The following is a 21,019-nucleotide window of genomic DNA, read 5'->3' on the forward strand; positions in this document are numbered from 1 at the left end:
AGGCAACATGGTCTGATGAGAAAACTAAAAGCCACAATAAGAATGTATTTTGAGCTTTATAGAGTTTTGGGGGGTCTTAGGTCAACAAAGCATCTGTGCTCAATCCTGTAATATTTGGATGTGTTGCTGCCTGTCTGTCTTTCAGTACTGTAGAGCTCTTTTTGCTGCTAGAGACGTTCCAAACCATTTTTTTCTTTTTTGATCTCTGAACTTGTGTATCGGCTGATACTGATGACCTATCCAATACCATTGCATTCAAAAAAATGAATAGCTGTTTGCTACAAACCGTGTATGGACATGGAATGATTCCTATCATAGTTGTATGACATGGCTCTTCTTTGTAAAAAATGAGCAAATGCATAGAGAATGAATGTCATAGAACTATCTAATCTGACATTTTGCTGAAGGCTAACAGTACAGTATTTATTCATTCATTATTTCAGTACACCCTGCACAGGTCGTCAGACTATCACAGGACTGACACATAGAGACAGATGACATGCTCACATTCACATCTACAGCCAATTGAGAGTCACCAATCATCCTAACCTGCATGTCTTTGGACTTTGGGAGGGGGGTCTGGAAAGCCAGGAGAACATCCACGCATATACAGGAAGAACATGCACACTCAAACCTGGAACCCCTACAGTGCTAACCACTACATCACTGTTCTGCACTGCAACGGTATACTATTCACCCAAAATATATGCTTCCTCACCGCACTAAAGTGGTGAAGAATCATTTATGTCTGACAAAACTAGTGTGAAACTACTTTTAAGTTTATTCATAAATTGCATTATTTCAGAGGAGTGCATAGACTCATGTACTTGCCGATACCTGATCCAGCATTTTAGGCAGTATCTAAAGGCATTTCTGATATTGGTATGGGTATGTAACAGCTGTAGGTGCAGCCTGCTGCTCTGTATGATCCACATTTTTAGGTTCCAAAGAAGTAGGATTGTCAAATGTAAAATGGAGGCGTTTGTCCGGATTAACTTATCACCATTATCACCATCATTTTTCTGTTGTTTTTACTGATTTGGTGGACACATAGACTGTATAGAAAGATGGACAACACCTCCCCACTAATCCCAGCTATGCCTCTGTGAAACTAAAATATCCCAGATACAGCTGCTACCATCTTGCGCTGGTGACATCATTTGGAGCCAGAGTCTGTGCTGCACAGTTTTCTGCGGTATGGGCATTTCCCACATAAAACACCCTGTTCAACCAATCGCAAGCAGCCCCATTGAACGCGAGCGCATGGATTGGCTGTCATAGCTGTCAGTCATGGCAGAAATTCCCCTTTTTATAGTATCAAATTAAATTAAAAGTGAACTTATATACCATAAAAGTGATCACTTAAACAAACAGCAGGGTAATCATTTATTTGGGGTGTATTTTGAGTCTTTAGTTTGATCTCATTCACTAACATGGAGGGGAGGGCGTTATGACCTATACTGTAGTCAGACACCAGGGGGCGATCCAGACTGAAAAGCTACATTTAAGGGGAACTGTCATGTTGTCCATCTTTATATATGGTCAGGCATCTGACTTAAGGGGGCGCTCCAGTTGCAATTACAGACTGTATGCATGCACAAAATACAACATAATGCATTGTTTTCAACTGAAATCGCTAACAATGGCTGAGTGGGAAATGGAACTCACCAATAGTGGAGCAATAATTAGCTAAATAGGCCGATATTTCCCTCAGGAGTTGGCAAAGACCAAAAAGGAGAGTCAATATTGGACTCCAAATTAAAACTGATGATGCTCTTTAACTGCTGAATGTGTAAATACAACAAGCATTTGTTTCTTAACAGTAAATGAATGGAATAATTAAAATAATCCTTGGCTGCAGCCCTAATTTGTACATTATTGTTTAAATTTCCTGCTTTTGGTTTCTAAGTGGTGCTCAGGCCTTATCAGGGCACAAGAGATTGTTACTGTACATCACATCCTGTCTACAAATGTTTTTGGAAGAGTGATGGTTTGTGTAGCAGCTGATGACATTTTTAGTGTAGCGTACATTTTTAATGCTTTCTGTCTGTTGTTGATTTAGTGAATCTTTCTGTGTGACTGTTTGAGCTTGTGAAAAAAGAAACACAAGCCTCTTCCATTTTTGGCTCTATGTGGTAACAAAGGGCTCAGAGATGCACGCAGAGATGTTCAGTTTTTAGTTTTACATTCTTTTTGATTTAATTTATCATCTTTTCCACTCTCACTTGTTGCTTGTCTTTTTATTCCAGAGGCTTTTACATTTTGCAAATGTACACCCAATTCAGCATAACGTGCTGAATCTTTTACGTATGCTGCAGTGTTATCAGCTGCTGTGTGTCTATAGTTTCATAGGGAGAACCAAAGACAATCAGAGGGCCAAATGACCTCAGACCATTTACAGAAATATCCAATTCTAATTTCGCTGTGAAGATAACAACTCCCACTGATCACTTAGACACTTAATAATGCCTGGAAAACTCAATTTCAACCATTTGGCAGCATATGAAGTAGAAATGTGATTTATGTGGAATGGTTATGTGAACATTTTCTCTGATTCATGTCTTGTATTTTCATCAAAGGAGGAGCCTGTAAATAAAGAAGATATATTTGTGGCTGTGAAAACGTGCAAGAAGTTTCACAGTGAAAGAGGTAAGTCACACTCTTACAGAATCCACCAAGGATGCACAATTTCCCTTTAAGTAGTGCCTGCTTTTTGTCCTGTTGTTAAAACTAAATGGGTTTGTTTTACCTTTGACATGTGTGACTGTATAAGAGCTTTTCCTTAGTATCGTAATTATATCTTTCTCTGAATTATTCCACTGTCATGTCTGAAAGGATTTAATAGTAGTGAGGCAAAAAAATACCTTGAAGTACTTAACTGCGTGCCCCCCTTGACGCTGGAAATGCATGATCATCCAACATTCCTGCGGATGTTAAGAAATCACTTACTGATGTTAAGTCATTTATTTCCAAGCTCTTCTGACATTAAGCTGCATCTCTTTTAACCTGATAAAAATGTAGTGGGTTCAGTCAGTAGATCAAACTTCAGATTCATTTCAGAGGGATCAGACAAATTGTACGCTACATTCAAAGAGTGGTGCTCAAAAGTAATTGCACTAATTACTTTAATTACCATTTCCTCTGGCAAGCTGCCATTATCAGTTTAAAATGTAGACAAAATGAAATGAATATTAGATTTATATATCAAAGGTTAGCTCTGATCAATAAGCAATAGACATGTGAGAGCTGTGTATTTAATTTACGATGTCACTAAGTGTTAAGGCTCTTTTCATCTTCTGTCTCTGTATTGATTATATAGAACAAAAACAGTGATATGGGGACGAAAATGTACATTCATCTATTTAATATATTAATGTAGAGTTCATTTGGAAATTGTTGCAGTGATTTTCTCTCCTTTTTCTTTGTATGGTATCTCATGTTAGTTCTGTTACTGTCTCAGAAACTTCAACCTACATAGCTCAAGTGTTAGTTGTTGTTTTTTTAGTCATTTAACCGTCAAAGAAGAAATAGAAAACACAGGCCTCCATTCGTTTTGTGTGTGTGTGTGTGTGTGTGTGTGTGTGTGTGTGTGTGTGTGTGTGTGTGTGTGTGTGTGTGTGTGTGTGTGTGTGTGTGTGTGTGTGTGATGATCCAGATTTAATTCCTACATGGGGAAGATAGTACAGATAAATCTATAAAATAAAATATTAATAGCCTTTAACACAAATAACGTGCATCAAACTGAAGAAAGCTTTGCCTCTGTCACACTGTAGAATCTGACAAGTAGATCTTACTTTAAAAAATATCTAGAAAATCAATTGCCTTGAAAAATGTAAATGAATATAACTACTAATAGTTAAGATTCCTTAAAATTTTGTTTTATTTCTTTCCTTTCTAGGTGTTTTTCTTACTAGGTGTTAGCAACTTTAATTAAACTTGCATTATTAAATTAAACCAAGTTAGTCAGACTTTATAAGATTATGTGTCATGACAAAACAAGTTAATTTCAGCTGGTGATTTTTAGGCTATAGCTTCACAAAATAAGTTTATACAACTACATTTTCATTAAAATTAAAAATCATATATAAAGTAAACATAATTTAAGACTAATAATTATGTTCTCTTACCTTTCTCAAGTCCGTTTCAGAGATTTCAGTTTCAAGTAAGATCAAGGTCTCACGTCATACAGTGTACATTCCAGATATAAGTGAATGTTGTGACATTATGTCACTGTACAGTGTACAGTAGTTATGTGACTTGTATTACTCATACAAAGGGTACATTTTTTGCTAAAATACTAAGTTCATTCACCGTTCTCTTCCCATTCTGTTTTCTATAATAAGACATTCTTGCAAAAACTTTAATACATCTCATGTTGGTATATAACTCCACCAATAGTCTCATAAAAAGTTTTACTTTTCTGTATGCCTTTTTATACGTTTAATGTGTAGGTTGTGTTTTTTTCTTTTAAGATGTGTAGGCTGCTTATCTTTTTTCAAACTGCTCCTTAACATCTATTGATTGGCTACAACAGTACAGCAGGCAATCAGCGTTTGCCCTGCATGATGCACTTTAACTTTAACAGTATTTGGTGCTTAATTGTACCTACTGTTTTGGTGAGTTCAATTCTAAGAGCCTTTAGAGGCAGTGAAGGCCAGCCAACTCAACGTTTTGTGGTTCATTCTTTCAGTGTTAGATATGCCACTCTGATTCACTTTTGTTGATTTATGAGAGTTGAACACAGCCTGGAGCTGCTGCTGCTGCTGCTGCTGCAGATCTCTGGGTATTCTGTGTTTCTCAGTCCACATACACTCTGGACTCCAAAAGGCAGAAACTCATCACAAAACCTCCAGATCTCATCAGTCAGTTCCCAAATCAAATCTACCAGAAAACTTAAAAATAAAAATAAAAAAAATGCTGAAACTGATGTTTTTTTGTTTGGCAGCATGAGAAAGTGTTGATTTTTATAACCATAAATAAGACTAATGGAACTCCAAACTGTAATACACAGTATTATACATAAGTCCTGATTTTTTTCTTCTTCTGATTTTCAAGTTATCTTCAACAGGGTCAGAGGATTTAAGAAGATTAACATTTTATCCTAGTTTTCTCTTTTATTTCCACTCTTGTATCTATTGATGATTTATTTCTTTAGGAACTGCCTCAGTGGTCCTAAATAGAATATTTTACCAGAAGCATCAGACAAACCATGTATTTTAATAAATATGAAATTGTCATTGGCTCAGGGAAGCCTACAATGCAGAGAACCAGAGGGCTGCTTATTGTGAAACTTAGTGAGCACTATTGATTTTTCTCCCCTTTGCTCTAGTTCCAGTGATAAAGAAGACGTGGGAAAAGGATGCCTTCTTTTTAGAGTACTACAGTGACTATGCTGATACTTCAATACCAACCATTAATTTAGGAGTTCCAAACACTGAAAGAGGTAAGTGCTCCTTTATTAAAGGCTTAAATCCTTCAGCCTCAGGTGCAACAACAGAAACAGTTACTGGCCTTGGCTAAATGTGCAGGGTCAGCTCCATATGTAAAGCTACATGAAAAATGAAATGGGCATTTTTTGTTTTTTTGCGTGCTTTTGTGTTTATATGGCTTCTCAGAATAAGGTGATGAATGGGTCTGTGCTGTCTGTTTGTTCTTGAATTTGAGGAGCTTCACTCAGGCTGAGAGCTATAAACTGCACATTTACTCACCACAATCTTGGCCAACATCCCCTGCTGATTTCCACAGACTGTGGGACTGTCAGTATTTAATGAAATGTTTGCCTCCGATAATCCGACATTAGTTCATTTCATCACTTGTATTAGTTTATTTTTAACCATGGCACACATGAACCTGTTGAACTTTGTCAGACTCGCTGTCGCCGCTGTCTTTTCAAACTATTATACCAGGGACAAGTATTGTTCAAATAAATAGTCATTTTTAAAACATGTTTCATGCTTTCTTGGCTGGAGTTGGATGAAATGAGTGATCCCACTTTTAGGTCCAGGACACATGCCACATCTTTAACCGTCTGGAAAACAGGCAGTGGGTGTTTCTCTGTGCCAACCTCTGAGTTGCTAAGACCATAATCAGCACTGTGCTCACCAGAAATCCCAAGTTTGGAGATGATCCTCCTCTAGAGTTGTTTTTTTAAACTGTGTATTAGGCCTAAAATATGTCCTTGCGGCAGATATGAGGCTCTGCATAGCTCTGCACTAAAACTATAACTTTCTCTTCATATTTATTATGGACTGATACCAGCAGTGATCGATTGTTCCGATCGCATGCCACAACAGCTTTGCTCTTGAAAATGGATTTTAGGGTGCAAAAACACAACATGTGTATAAGTGCTTTGATATGAGAGTGGTATTTATCTTCTCATTTGACTTCTTGCAAGAAAGGCAATTTTGCTTATTTCCTAAAATGACTAACTGTTCTACAGATTCAGAGAGCCTGATTTTAAATTGTAGACAAGAACTGAGGTGTTATCATAGATATTGGAATTAGAGATTTGGGAATTACATTTAAAACAACACACAAGACGTCTTAAGTATTTTTACCTCATAAAATGATGCAGACAAAAAAAAAAAATCAAGAATTAAATCAAGAGCACAGAGTTAATGAGCACTGCTCCTCTGCATTCAGAGGCTGCACCTGGTAACAAAGCCCAAAGGCGGCTCCCTATAGGTGCACCAGATACGGCTGAGTGGGAAACCCTGGAACAGTCCAGGCTTCTCTGGAAAGAAAAAAACTTCCCCAAGCTGGTATAAGAGTGTGGTGATCCCTCAGGAGGAGCTTTACCACAATAACATCCTTCAGCTTCTCCCGAGGAAGACGCTCGATGCTAGAAATGCATAATACATGATGATCAGAAACAAGTACGAGAACATGGAGCATCAGACCGCTCAAAGCGATCTGGGGTAGTTTGTAAAGACAGCGGCAGCTCTCTGCTTCAGCACCCTCCTGGTTGTCTGAGCCAGCGGCCATTTGGGTGCAAATTATTTCACAGTCTGATGGCACAAAACGGCACCTAAAAACTCTTGTGTAGCACCTTAATGGGGTGATGCATCGGCTGCAGCCACTCTTCAGTGGGGTGAGGGTTTTGGTTGGAACAAATCTGGTTTTAGCCTCCAGCCCCCCTTCAGTTACTGTCTCCAGGCAGCTCAGTTCTTTAACAGGGACCTCTTTACATTGAAGCAGTGAAGGATGCAAACTGCCACCGGCTACTTGCTGGAACGTGCGGACGAGTCTGTTGCAGAGCTTAGCCTCGTCAGGAATGAAAGTCAACCTTTTCTTGTAAAGTCACTCTGTTATCTGTCTGGTTTGTTGTTGATATGCAACCTCTGTCCTTGAGGGCCACCTCATCTCCACCTCCTCGCTGTGGATAGTGACAGGTCTCAGCGGCTTCTCGCTTTGTTACAAATCCACTACCAGCTCTTTGCCTTCCTGACACTGAACTACAGATAGTCTTCTTGCACCAGCTGTCAATGCTCCCAGATTTTGGGAATACTGTATCTTTGCTTTATTTATAAAATTTCATAGGAGTAGATTTTTTGATGAATTTAATTAAATAAAGTTTGATCAGGTTTAAGAAAGTTTGATCAGATTTAAAAAGATGTGTCATGCATGATGTTATCGTCATCAGCAGACCACATGACAGCAGCAGAAATCTGCAGCACTTTTATTAGATATTTCAGTGAGGCCAGGATACAGTATACTGGTTGTTATGATGATGTAGTTTCATAACTGCAGAACGTCTTGAGATGGCTTACCTGGTGTGCAGTTGGAAGTGTGACATGTGCAGAGTAAAAGGAAGGTGACAGTGCAATCCCCGGGGCCACTCAGTGCCACTCTGCAGCTGAGGAGGCGTCACTAATGTGTAATTGTTTGGAGTCGGGCCACATTTGACTGAAACCAGCCTGCTTTAGATTTTAAAAAAAAAGAAAAGAAAAGAAAAGGAACAGTGGAATCCCTAAGAAATAATTGTATCATACATGGAATAACTGATTAAGGTTTAGTATAGGTTAAAAATGTTCAGACTAAGACTTGCTGAATTTACATTTATAGGGAATTTTTTGCCACCTTTATATGGATGAGCAATAAGTTTTGATGGTAAATCTTGTCAATTAAAGCAATAAATATTCTCAGTGTGTGCTAAATTGACTGAGAAAGCTGAGTTCTGCTTGCGGAGCCATGCCAGCAGTGCCTATGTGTACCAAAATACATTGCATGCAAGCTTCCAAAGGCCAAAGTGACAAAAATACTCACTCAGTGGTCATCTGAACTCTTTGCCCAAAAATGTTGTCTGTACCAGTTTATCTTTGGGATCCTGAAAAAGCTCTCGAGCACATCTCTCTGCATGTGAGAAGTAAAACTTTCATATTACTGCACACATGTGCTCTCTCAGGGTTGGGGTCGGTGTCTAACAAAAAACGCCCATAATGGAATTCATTGAAGCAGAATGATTCCGTTTCTGTTGGCATCGGAGGGCAATATGAGCAAAGACACCACCAGTTGGTGTTTGCTTACGGCTGCTCAGGTTCTGGAGGGTCAGTGCCGGCCATAACCTTATGCATGGCTTATGCAGCCACAGCCTCGGCCTCTCTCCACTACATTTCTTTAGCCATTCACTCTTGCTTGAATAAACTTGGTTGAAAATCTGAGTCAGCCAAAACGCTGTAAAATGTATCCTCACCCATAATACCCTCTGCACTCATATTTTGCGCTGCCATTTTTGCTGTTTGAAACATAGTTTGTAAGACAGGAGAAGACAACAAGTAGGTTTCTGTGTTTGAGCTGCATGTAGAACACATAATGGTGAGCTGAAATAGCCTGTAGTTATTTTCTTCCCCTGAATGCGTCACTGTCATGTCAAATACGGCACTGGATGCAAGAGGAACAACAGATTTTGTAGCTGCAAACTCAGCTTCCTCAATCAATAAAGTACACACAGGAATTTATTTTTTCAATCAACTACTTGCACCATCACTACCGATTGGACATCTACATAGTTGCACATTTTTCACTTTAATGATACCCCATGGTTTAAACACATAATTAAACTGGCTGCTTTTTTGTTTACATACTCTAATTCTCTCACTAGACGATGGGTACTATATAGACACACTAACTATATGTTTTTCATCACATTGATGGTGTGGTACTAGTTTGCATTATACAGAAAGGTGCTTCTAATATCACATCTGCCTGCATTTACACACATGACAGGAAAACAATATAGAAAACAACACTGAATATAGTTGAGTCCACTTTGATATGTTGGACAGAAGTAAAGAAAACATTATAGCCTCACAAGATGTATTGCAGAGCTGCTATAGTAGATAACATTAAATAAAGTAGATAAAATGGCTGCAAGTAACTATCATTTTGATGATTCTGCAGACTATTTTCTCAATTTAATCAACCATGTGGTCTGTGGGATGTCAGAAAACAGTAAAAATATCTGTTCTAATTTTCCCACAGCACAAGGAGATCTATGCAAATAGCGTGTTTTAGACCTACTGGACTAACAGTTAAAGATATTAAGTTTACTATGATATGATATATAGCTAGTTAACGTGTCATATCTTGACATTTGACAAATGTTTGGCATTTTTGTTTGAAATATTAATTGACTGACTTTTTCTTGCATCTCTAGTCAGTACACAAGCTGGTAACTTATTCTGACCTAAAGATTTAGTAGACTGTTGTCTGTTCATTGCACATCTTTGCTGTCCAGTGAATTTTTGCACATCGCCCAAGTAATATTTCTTTACATCCTGCAAAAACTGCACAGCTTTCTTATTCTAAGCAGCCATATTTTTCATATTTGTTATATTAGTTTTTTTTAAGTTGTTTTTTCTCCCATATTTTTATTGTATTGTTTTATTGTATCGTATTTTATATTTATGCCCCTGACTGTTAATTTGCCTTTATTTCTATTTCCTCTTAATATATTTATTGTGTGTTTAACACATGCACCTGTAGGTGAAAAACTGCTTGGTAATAAATCTTATTCTGATTCTGATTTCACTAAGCAGAGCAACATTAATATTCTACATTATTACATGATGTTTGTTGTGATATTCTCCCACCACGCGACAGATAGTGGGGTCAGGGTAAGAGATGATGTGCGCTCCCATTCACAGTTTGCACACTGCCAAGCTGACAGGCTGGCAGCTGGTTATGCCATGACAGAAAAAAATTAAGTGGAAGTTGTCTGGCTTCTCAAACGTACTCATTTGCATAACTCGACATGTTACCTAACCCAGTTGGTGTAACTTGCCTGTAAATTTGATGTCTTACTCCAGACAAAGCCGTGGCTCTGCTCTTCTCCTCAGATAAATTGTGTTAAAATTTTGTGAAACCAGTGCTGGATAAGTATTACCCATAGATCATTTTGGAGAAAATATCTTATTTTTCTTGAATTTTACCTATCACTGCATGCCTGTATTTTTACATTTGGGAGACATCAATTGAGTGTTAGAAGTTTGGCAGCAGTCCATCGTCCATCATCAAGGCAGGAGGATTTTCTCTCGTTTGGGAAGCAGTCAGATACTGAAGCTACTCTCAGTTTAGTAACTATGCATACTGTCAATCAAACAGACCACCCATAATGGTATTTACATCCCGCAATACATACACAAGATTGGATCACAGTGGTTTGAGTCTGATGTAGAAAAAGGTAGATTTTAAGCATATAGTATGTGAAATGTGTGCATTAAAGTGCCTGAAAATGCCTGTGTACCTACATTATTCCAAATGTTTCCAACAATTTCAAACACAGATACCATTGTAATTTTATTCAAGAAAACACAATGTTTCATTTGGTCATCTGTCAATGGCATCAAATCCACTTTACCCTCTCTAGTTGCTCAGATGAATAAACACCAGATGAATCATAACAGTGTCACTGAATTATAGTCAAAAGCAGTAATACAGCATTTTTTTTGCAATACACACACATATGGTTTCATTTATTGCATGCTATTTTGCAAAACAGTAATCCAGTAGAGACCTAATTTATTGATGTGATATTTTAATATCGATCCAGCTAATTATGATTTGCTATTGTAACTAGTGACAGCAAGCCACCAAGCTAATATACAATCGTAGTATACAATCACCATGTTCATGAAGTTATTTATAATGTTGAGCTACATTGAGCTACCTGTCAGTGCTCCTCCAGCCAGCTGCCACCTTATTCAGGTTTTTGTAGTGTAAGGAGGAGGTACTGAGCAGATAACTCTTCATTTTGACCTCACAGTTGTTCCTCATCAGTGTTGGCACTTTCAATGTGAGTGACAGAAGTATCTGACCAAAGTCCAGCTCAAAATGGCAAGCCACCTTGTGCTGTGCCTCTTACGGCCCATTAAGACATTGCAATAGAAAACAATGCAGTCAGACTGATTTAGTTACTGTTGCTCACTCATGTCATATCCAGTTAGGACACAGTGTTATGGTAGGTTAGCAAGTTAACCATAAGTTAGCCAGCATAAGTTGAAGCTATTTTATTAGAATGAAATGACACAAAATGAATAAACGTTACTTAACAGACTGAGAATAGAACAACTCTTTCATGAACATGATTTCTACTGTTACATCAGAGATTATCATCTGTGATAGATCTCTCGATACATCATCAAAGTCCATCTTTGTGTCATTGTTTTAAATGAGAGCTGCTGAAATGTAATACTGTGCATGTCAAGGTGACTGGCCCTTGATTAGAAAACACCATGACAACAGAGAAGAAAAATATGATAATATACATAATATGATAGTATTATCTCTATCATTAAAAACAAATATGCAGTGGAGTCAGTCAGGAATACAAAATAAAACCACTGGCCACTGTGGTAATAAATTAAGCAAACATTGAAAGTGTATATCATTGAGGTCAAATGGAAAAAAGCAGTTTATCTATCCCTCTGTACCAAATACCCGCATGATACTGAATCACTTATCGGACTAAAATTGAGTTAAAGTCAGGACATGCATAGATTTGTTTTCTTTCGGTTTCTTCTTTCTGCTCTTTTTCTAAGACCTTAAGGTTTATGCTAATGATTGCTGAGAGCAGCCATGGAGTTCATCAACAGTCAACAGGCATCAATATGTCAGGAATCTGTAGTCACCACCATTGGTCTTTATTTTTTCACCTTCCACTGACTCCATTGATTTACTTGATGTGCCAGCATTTTGAGAGCCAAGTCTTTAAACTATGTCACTAATATTTGTAATTTGCAGCATTTTTGTATTGTTTGAAGAGAGTGTTTAGAGTTTCAAGGTAGCCAATAAATTTAGAGCAGAATAAAAACTGTTAACAAAACGTGGGATGAAAACCATTATATTTTCATTATAGCAGCCATGAATGTAGGTGTATAAGCAATTATAGGAATGTAGAGAACATGTACTTGAATTCTGCCTCTTTTACAAGTATTACATTCTTTGAATTAACACCATCAACCACAAACAGAAAGAAAAAATATATTATATACGCTATATAATATATTGAAAATATATAATGTGGTACCAACTGGTCATTTTACCTCATCCCCTGCATTCCTTGGGGAAGACAAACACTCTGAAACTGTGATTAAAGGAGCAAACAAAACAAACATTTCAAAATTAAATGTACCCTAATAGATATTTAATGCAGAGCTAATATACTTTAACAAAGCGTTGCGTTAACATGTTGACTTTGTAGCAGTAATGAAACTGAAGCCTGGGGAGCTGTCTCGCTCCTCTTCGTGATTCTCATACACAATTTTTCTCCTCTGCATTCTTGAAGACCACATACATTTAGATCATTTTATCCATTCATTTACCATGCATAGAGGTACACATATACTGTTGTAATTTTTGCAAAACATTACATCTCACAATGACAATACATATACTAATTGCCATCTAGAGGCTCTTTTTAAAATCATTGTGATCTATTTATTCAGGTTTCATTCAATGATGATATTAATTCACCTCAGGGCACCACCGGTTCTGAAAAGGGAGGGCTGATAGCCAATTAATGAACTTAGTTTCATAATCTGAAGGCTGCTACGAGTTCTTGGCTCAGGTGTACAGTGACCTTTATATTTCATACACAAATCACCTGATCCAGTTCTTTATAATTTAAATGTTTATTAATACTAATACTACTAATACACAGCCACTAAACAGACCAATGAAAATAAATAAATGAGAAATAAATGATGAATAAATGTACACTGAATACAAGGATGAACAATTTATGAATGAAGGACAGACCAATGTGTAGAGCAGGTAAAATGTGTAACTGATATCCTTGATTTGTAGCAATTAATTTGAATTTTAATCAATAATTGTACTATTAGCAGTTTAGAGTTTATGAAGCACTAGGAAAGAGTGTGAGAGGAAATAATTTCTTAAAAAGTCTTGCATCAATAAACAGGCCATCCGCTGGCAGACATGGTCAACTTCCAAACGTCAAACTCAGCTTGAGTTGGTATTGTAATGTCTTTCTCCATGGTTAGTTGGATCAGACCTTTTGCGCATTTGTTTGAGGGGGACACAGCTATTTACGGGCAAAGTTTCTGTCCTCAATGATTCAAGAGCAAGAAGCATGAACAATAGAAGAGCCAGAGAACAAGAGTGTGATTTTTGAGATCTTTGCATTTTTATAGACTGCTCAGACCTTTAGCAGAGTTTGCAGCGAGTCCATAGTTCAGTTGGACCTGCCATCATAGTTGGCAACCTGGAAGAGCAGCAATAAGAACAAGAATGAATTCAGGAGAAATTAAGAGCAAGAGTGATCTGTGGGCATCGTCTTGTTTTGTTTTCACCTGAAGAACAGTACCAAACTCTTCAATAAATTATTGTATTACTACCTCCACCAAGGAGGCTATGTTCTGTGCGGTTTGTTAGTTGTTTTGTTAGCACGAGACATGGAAGAACTATTAGCATGATTTTCATGAAACTTGGAAGGATGTGGCATGGGCCGAGGAAGAACCCCTTAAATTTGGGAGCAGATCCAAATCATGGGGTAGAAACATCATTATTTTACACTCGTTAACATTGTGAGATAGGGCATTTGGCCTTGGCAGAGGTCTGCACTTGCCTAGAGCCCTCCTAGTTCAGTAATTGTTTCTGACAGCAGAAACTAAAAACAATCACTCTTCTTCACCTTGTGTACATTGTATTTACATTGCATAATTTTGAGTTATTGATTATTGTTACATATTTTTGTTTTAACTAATCAATTCATGCTTCACTTTGTTGTAATGTGAAACATGAAAGAAAACAGACCCAAACATTATTTAAACCATAAAGCACATGTACTCTGTTGACTCTATAAACAAGCTTTGACCCCATTTAAACCTGTCTGGGTAATCATTCTGCCATCTGTAGTCACAAAGAAATATCAAATCTGGTAAAAATGCAAAAGCCTTACAGTAGATGTATTTTGAAGTTGGAACAATAAACTCAGCAGTCTGAGGTTAAAGAAATTTTATTGTGAAGATAGCGCAAGTGAGGGGGGAGGTGATGCAAGACCTTGAAATTGGAAAATGGCATAAGAACTTTATCAAGTAGCCAAAGTACTCAAACAATTCATGGATCAAGTGTATTGTGCCCACCTCAGTGTAGTATGTGTAGTATTATGTACAAAAGTAAATGTGACATTGATAGGTCCCTTTTTTGTGCTGACATTTTAATGTTATATTCTGCATATGACATGAACATGAAAGTTACTGCATCTTTCCAGGCTCCTGAACGCCACTCACTTACCTCCTCCAACTAGAAATAAGATTACCAGGCTTGTCTGGAGATCTGCTTCTAAAAGTGCATTTTTGGATTTTATTCCTGTCAGCAGTTCAAGGTGTCCTTACTTATTCTATATTCAGATATGAGGGGAAAAAACACCTTGGGTGCCTTATAAATAAAACAGTAGGGCCTCAGTATTCTTTGTGATGCTTGCCACCAGGGATTTCCATGTCTCAGCTCTCAGTCCTGATGGTGTGCAGATATTTGGATTCTGATGAGTACATTTCTTTGGGTTCCTTGTATTTGTTATGTACTACCACATCACCATTTCTTGTTTTTGGGAGTTGGCAGAACATTTTGTTCCATCTGGCAGTCATGTCAAACATGCCAGGGTAAAAGTTTGATCTTCCTGGCCCATCATGCCAAACATACCTTATTATTTCTTTGAGATGCCAGAGTGTAGACAACAGCTCTCTCCCTTCTCTCGAAGCTCCAGAGGACACATCGTCGCCTTGAAAAGATTTTCTTCAATGCTGTACAATATGAATCTTAAAAAGGTGGCAAAGTCATTTTTGCCCCTTGAATGGTTGACACTTGTTTGATCACTGCAGTGGCTGATGTGTCCGCCTACAGCCACGTTTGCTTTCAAAGGTGTCCTTGAGCAGAATGCGGAATCGCTACTTATTCACCCTTTGTAATTTATGATGCATACAACTGCTGAAATGTATGTGAGAGTGAGGCTACACCCTTGTTAGGTTTGTGCACAGTAGTCCTTCTCATTTGTATTGCCTCCTCAAAGGCTGCTATCAAGAGAATGAAAGTTTAATTAACAAGTTGTTTGTTGTGATAGTTTCCTTATTGTTTAAAGAAAATCCTATTTGCTATATTAAATGTTTCTTTTTTTTTTGTCAGTAAGAGAATGATATTAACATTACCCAAGCCAGATTCCCACAGGAAGCATTCATGCTGAAAGAATAATTCCCTTGTTGTGCTCAATGGAGTTGTGGTTACTGCCTTAAAAATTAGGCCTGATAAGATTTTCTTCTCCTCAGTGAAATGCTGCTGTTTTTGTAGTTACTAATTGTGACTGTCGGTTAACCTGACACCGTTGATACCCTTTAGCATTTTAGCATTTATGCCTCTTTGCTGGTGACAGCTGTGGCTGGAGACATGATATCTCAAGAAGGCTTTGAGGGAATTTCTTCAAATTTGGTACACATGTCCACTTGGACTCAGCGATGAATTGATTTAAGTTTGGCTGTCAAAAGTAAAAGTCACTGTCAGCTTGCATCCATTCCATCCTTGTGAACATGATATCTCAAAAACACCTTGAGGGAATTTCTTTAAACTTGGCACAAACGTCTGCTTGCGCTAAAAGATAAACTTATTAGATTTTGGAGTTCAAAGGTCACTTTGACATTGCATCAGTCTTATTCTCAGGAGCACAATATCTCAAGGACACCTCAAGAGAATTTCCTCAAATTTGGCACAAACATCCCCTTGCACCCAGGGATGGACTGAGTAGATTTCGGTGTTCAAAGGTCACTGTGACCTCACAAAACACTTTTTGGCCATAACTCAAGAATGTGTGGGCTAAGTATGACAGACATTTTGCACAAATGTCAAATAGAATAAAATTATGAATTGATGGTCTTGTATATACAAAAGGTCAAAGGTCAGCTTCACCAAAATATCATAATGTTCTACAAAAACCCTTTTGTTGCCATTATTCAATACCATGACTCAGGAACGGAAGGGGAGACATTTGGTCAGACAATGAATTGGTAATCTTGAAACTGTGCTAATTGTATAGATCCTCTGTGATGCTGGGGAGAACATGTGTGTGAAGCAACCACATTTTAGGAAATGAAGCTTCTTTGCCGCAAAATCCATATTTGAAGCATTGTCAACTGTCATGGCCACGCATGACTCTGGACAGACATGGATTTAAACTGTAACTGTAGCTTAACTGGTTTGTGGAGGCATACAACTGAAAAGAATTCTTGTTTCTTTTTGTGGCAGCTGTTGTCCTTTGTGTAAGTCTGTGCGCACGTGTGTGTGTGTGTGTGTGTGCATGTAAATACCTGCATATGCCAAGTATGTTTTTCTTACCATAACAGGGACATTTATCTTTGTAAACCAGAATACAGCACATGGTCAATATGTGATTAAGATGTACAGGCCAGTGTATTGATAGGTGTCTCTGTTTGCAGGCCACTGTGGGAAAACATTTGCAATCCTTCAGAGATTTCTGAGCAGCTCTGTCCCAAACACCAAGTGGCTCCTTGTTGTGGACGACGACACACTTATCAGGTATGTATTCATGATGTGAAAATGGGTTTCCGACATGGTGTTTTTACTCTTTTTGCAGCGCAGTGTGTCATTCTTTAAATGCCATGCTTTCAATTTCTCTCAAAGTTTGAGTGACATTTATTCATAAATTTTGTAACAGATTCTGTCTCACAGCCATGAAAAGGTCTGAACGGTGAGAGAGAGAAACGCTTGGAATGGAGTCATTTTGGGAAAATGAGTTCCAGAGATATTACCATCCTGTCGAACATCTAAAAAGCTCAGTACATAAATTCAAGTCCAGCTGGCTTCACTTTATATCTGTCAGGTTGCCCCTTCATGTGGAAGCCCCTGGATGTGTAATAGTGCCCGAGGGAGAGCAGTTATTTCAGCTTCTAAATGGACGGTTTCATGTGTGTGTGTGTGCGTGTGTACATGCGGGACATGTGTGTACAATGATGATGAGAGTGATGAGTTTGATCTGTGCTTCCTGTAGCCTCTCCAGACTGCAAGTCTTGCTGAGCTGTTACAACCCCTCTGAACCAGTGTGTCTAGGGGAGAGGTACGGATATGGTCTGAGCCAAGGCGGCTACAGCTACATCACAGGAGGTGGAGGGTGAGTTTCGCAGCTCAGATGCTCGGGGAATAATGATGAAAGATACAAATGCAGCAGAGGGACTATAAAATATGTAATGGAAAACCTGTAATCTGTAATTTACAGATAAACCATTTCATTTCAGCTTAAAAGTGTGTTCCTCCCTTAAGGGAAATTGTGGTTCACAGGCTGTATTACAGTTAAGACACTCAATAAAAATATGGAATAAATCAGCACAAAATACAGTAAACAGACGGTCATCAGTTGATTAGACAAGACAGGGAGTCAATGCTCAATACTTCAACTACATCATAAAAGCTGATGGCTCCTGCAGGAACACATATAGCACAAAAATAACAAAAAAGATCCATATTTTCTTATTACGTGCAAGAAAAAGTGGGCAATAAGCACAAGTTGTACGTCAGCTGTCATTGCTGGAGGAAAGCTGCACAACAGATAAATCTCGAGCTGTGAGTGAGCTGTGTGAGAAACTCTATTTAGGGACACTTCAGTCGCTGTGACACTTTACAGCACTGCAACTGCCAGTTTTCTCAACAGTGATATCTTCTAATAACTGTTTTGAGTGGCAATGAGCGATTTTTTTTGGCAGCCCAGGATTTGTTGTTTCATGTGTAATTGCGTCTCTCTTCAAAGAGATGTCACATCATTGTTGTGCAAAGCCGATTCACAGAAAAAACACATTTCCTTCTCAGCTTGATTTTCAGTTTCACTCACTTCTCTGTCACCCTCTCACTGACTGAGTACAATAAGCTTGCTGAACCTTAAGATGACAGCTGAGAGGCATGCTTATTATTTTCCGGTCATTTCCAACATTTGCTTCTTCACTGATATTTTATAGCGCAGCTATGTTATGTATCTATTTTCACGTTTCTGACACCTGTGTGTCACTGCAGTATGGTGTTCAGCAGGGAGGCTGTGGTCCGGCTCCTCAACAGTGGCTGTAAGTGCTACAGCAATGATGCACCAGATGACATGGTGCTGGGAATGTGTCTCAATGCCCTTGGACTTCCTGTCACACACAGTCCTCTCTTCCACCAGGTTGTATTCACACTCTCACAAAACATTCTTTGTTGTCTCTCTGTGTATTTGTACCCGTGGTGAGTCAGATGTGGCTTTTTTGTAAGGAAAATTTCAGTTCCAAATAATTTCTGCCAAAATACACTGAAAATAAGTTTTTTTGGCTCAGTAAAAAAAAAACAAATCTCATTTGAAATCTCCTTCGTGCCTGTTCAGTTAACCCTTTGAAACCTGAGCAAATTGGATTGATTTCTTTCAAAAAGATGGGAAGAAAGAGTTTTTTGTACATTTAGCTTTTTGAAAAAATATATTTAAAATATATTTGTTTATTTTAGTTGTTTATATTTATATATTGAGTTCTTTGCTCTTTTTTGTCATTTTGCATTGTTACATTTTGTCCTTGTATGCCTGTATGTGTATTTGTTTCTGTTGGGTGGGTGAGGGGGGACCCAACCCTCTTGGAAGGTGAGTGAGACTGGGATCCAGGAGGATGAATAGGAGTGGGTTGGGGGTTATTATAGGCATTACAGGACCCTGTTTTCTTCACTGTGTTTGTTACTGCTGTTAATTTCCCTATAAAGACTAACAAAGAGTGTTGGGGAAAAATTCGAATGATTTCTCTCTCTCTTTAAAAAAAAAAAACCTAATTATCAGTTATGTAGTTTTCTTTTCACCTTTTCATAATTTCTTGTGGTTTGCGGGGCATTTCTTGCTAAATTGCCCATTGCTTGTTATTCCGCAAAGTTTTGAGAGAAATTAAACCAAATGCTCACCACAGCACAAGAAAACTGAAGTATCCCAGTGTTAAGTACATTACGCCCATACTAGCATCTCTCCACTGGCTCCAAACTCACCTTAGAATTCAGTTTACGGTCCTTCTTGCATGTTTTTACATCTCATTTAAAAACTCATTTATTCTCTTTGGCTTTCTCAGACCATATATGAGAGTTTACAGTTTCTGTAGTCTTTACCTTGTGGTTTTACTGCCTTTTTAAATAGCTTGGTTTTTTTTTATTCCTCTCTTGTCTTCTTTTATGTCATTTATACTTTTTTTGTAATTATTTCTATCACTATTGTTTTTTTAATTTATTTATCGATGTACAGTACTTTGGTCAACTCTGTTGTTTTTAAATGTGCTTAAATGTATAAATAAATTTGGATTGGCTTGGATTGGAAAAGGTTAAAGGAGAAATTTGCACTACGATACATAATGCCTTGAAACGAATGTGCAAAGAAAGTCAGATTTGATCACAGATTTTACACACCAATCATCCAGACACAGATGAAGTCCTCTATCTTATTGGTAGTCAACAATACAACTGGCCGATATCTAATAGAGTCCCTGCACACCTCCACATGTGATGCAGCGTTTCTAGCTGATTAAACGCCTGCTTATATAGTGTTTAAGTCATATCTTAAATCTCTGAAATCATAACTCTGAGTCAAGGATATCTTCGTTTTCTGACAGCCATGAAATGTCCCACTTTGCAAGCAGAAGAAAAATGACTGCAAAAGTGGCAGATATATGAGGTTTTCCTGTTCCTCCCATTCTGCTGACATGATGTGAATGCATCATCGTTTTACATTCATGCCACATGGGAAAGATGGGAAAGATTCCCACAGGTATAACTTGCTACTATTCACATTATTATTGGGCTACTCAAGATGGTGCAGCATTGGTTTTGTGAATCATAAATGTATTGTGCATTTTCATTATAGCACTGTAGCTTTTAAATATGAGTTTATCTATCTTGAATGATGGATTTAAATGGAGATCCATATTTTTCAACCTTTTGGGTCAGGTTGTTAAATCTGATGTATCTGAGCTTTCAGAAAAATCACAGCAAACATTTTGACTTGTCACTGCAGGCAAAGCACAGGTGTTTTAGTAGCTTAAGGGAATGTACTGGTACAGCAACAAGTCTGAGACAAAATCATTTTGTAATATGAAGCTTCAAAGTTTTATCAATACTTTTGTTGCCATAAAATACAACTCATCTTCTTTGTAGAGTCAATTTTGTTTCTACATTATGACCTAAAGCTCATGAACACACCAAAGTAGGGAGTCCCAACTTGGAAAACAGGACCATCCAAGAAGCATGTGAATGCAGCATGAGCCACAATAGTGTGACAGTAAGATAGCACGCACAATGCGGGACCCTGAAACTAAAACAGCTAAACGCAATTCAGCCATTATTGATGTTATTATTTACACCTGTGCTTTCCGACACTGATATATCAAAATGAGCTCTGTGAAAAAGCTGTAATTTGTCCTGCACAAAAAAAAAAACAAGAGAGTAGGCGTCAATCAAGCAGAATGGATGCACACTTCTTAATTGGAACGCTCATTAGCAGAGATAAGTGAAA

General features: G+C 37.9%; 1 protein-coding gene across 1 annotated transcript in view; it reads left to right on the forward strand.

The window, feature by feature from the left end:
* b3glcta (beta 3-glucosyltransferase a) overlaps window positions 1-21,019 on the forward strand; it is a 92,355-nt gene that overhangs the window by 70,264 nt on the left and 1,072 nt on the right. Inside the window, exons 10-14 of the mRNA XM_042487441.2 lie at window positions 2,580-2,649; window positions 5,330-5,443; window positions 16,944-17,043; window positions 17,516-17,635; window positions 18,529-18,673. Of these exons, the coding sequence (XP_042343375.2) occupies window positions 2,580-2,649; window positions 5,330-5,443; window positions 16,944-17,043; window positions 17,516-17,635; window positions 18,529-18,673 (549 nt within the window). The remainder of the gene's footprint in view (window positions 1-2,579; window positions 2,650-5,329; window positions 5,444-16,943; window positions 17,044-17,515; window positions 17,636-18,528; window positions 18,674-21,019) is intronic.

Source organism: Plectropomus leopardus, chromosome 6 (genome assembly GCF_026936395.1).
Source record: "Plectropomus leopardus strain MGB_pleo_1.0 chromosome 6, ASM2693639v1, whole genome shotgun sequence".
Taxonomy (NCBI): Eukaryota; Metazoa; Chordata; class Actinopteri; order Perciformes; family Serranidae; genus Plectropomus; species Plectropomus leopardus.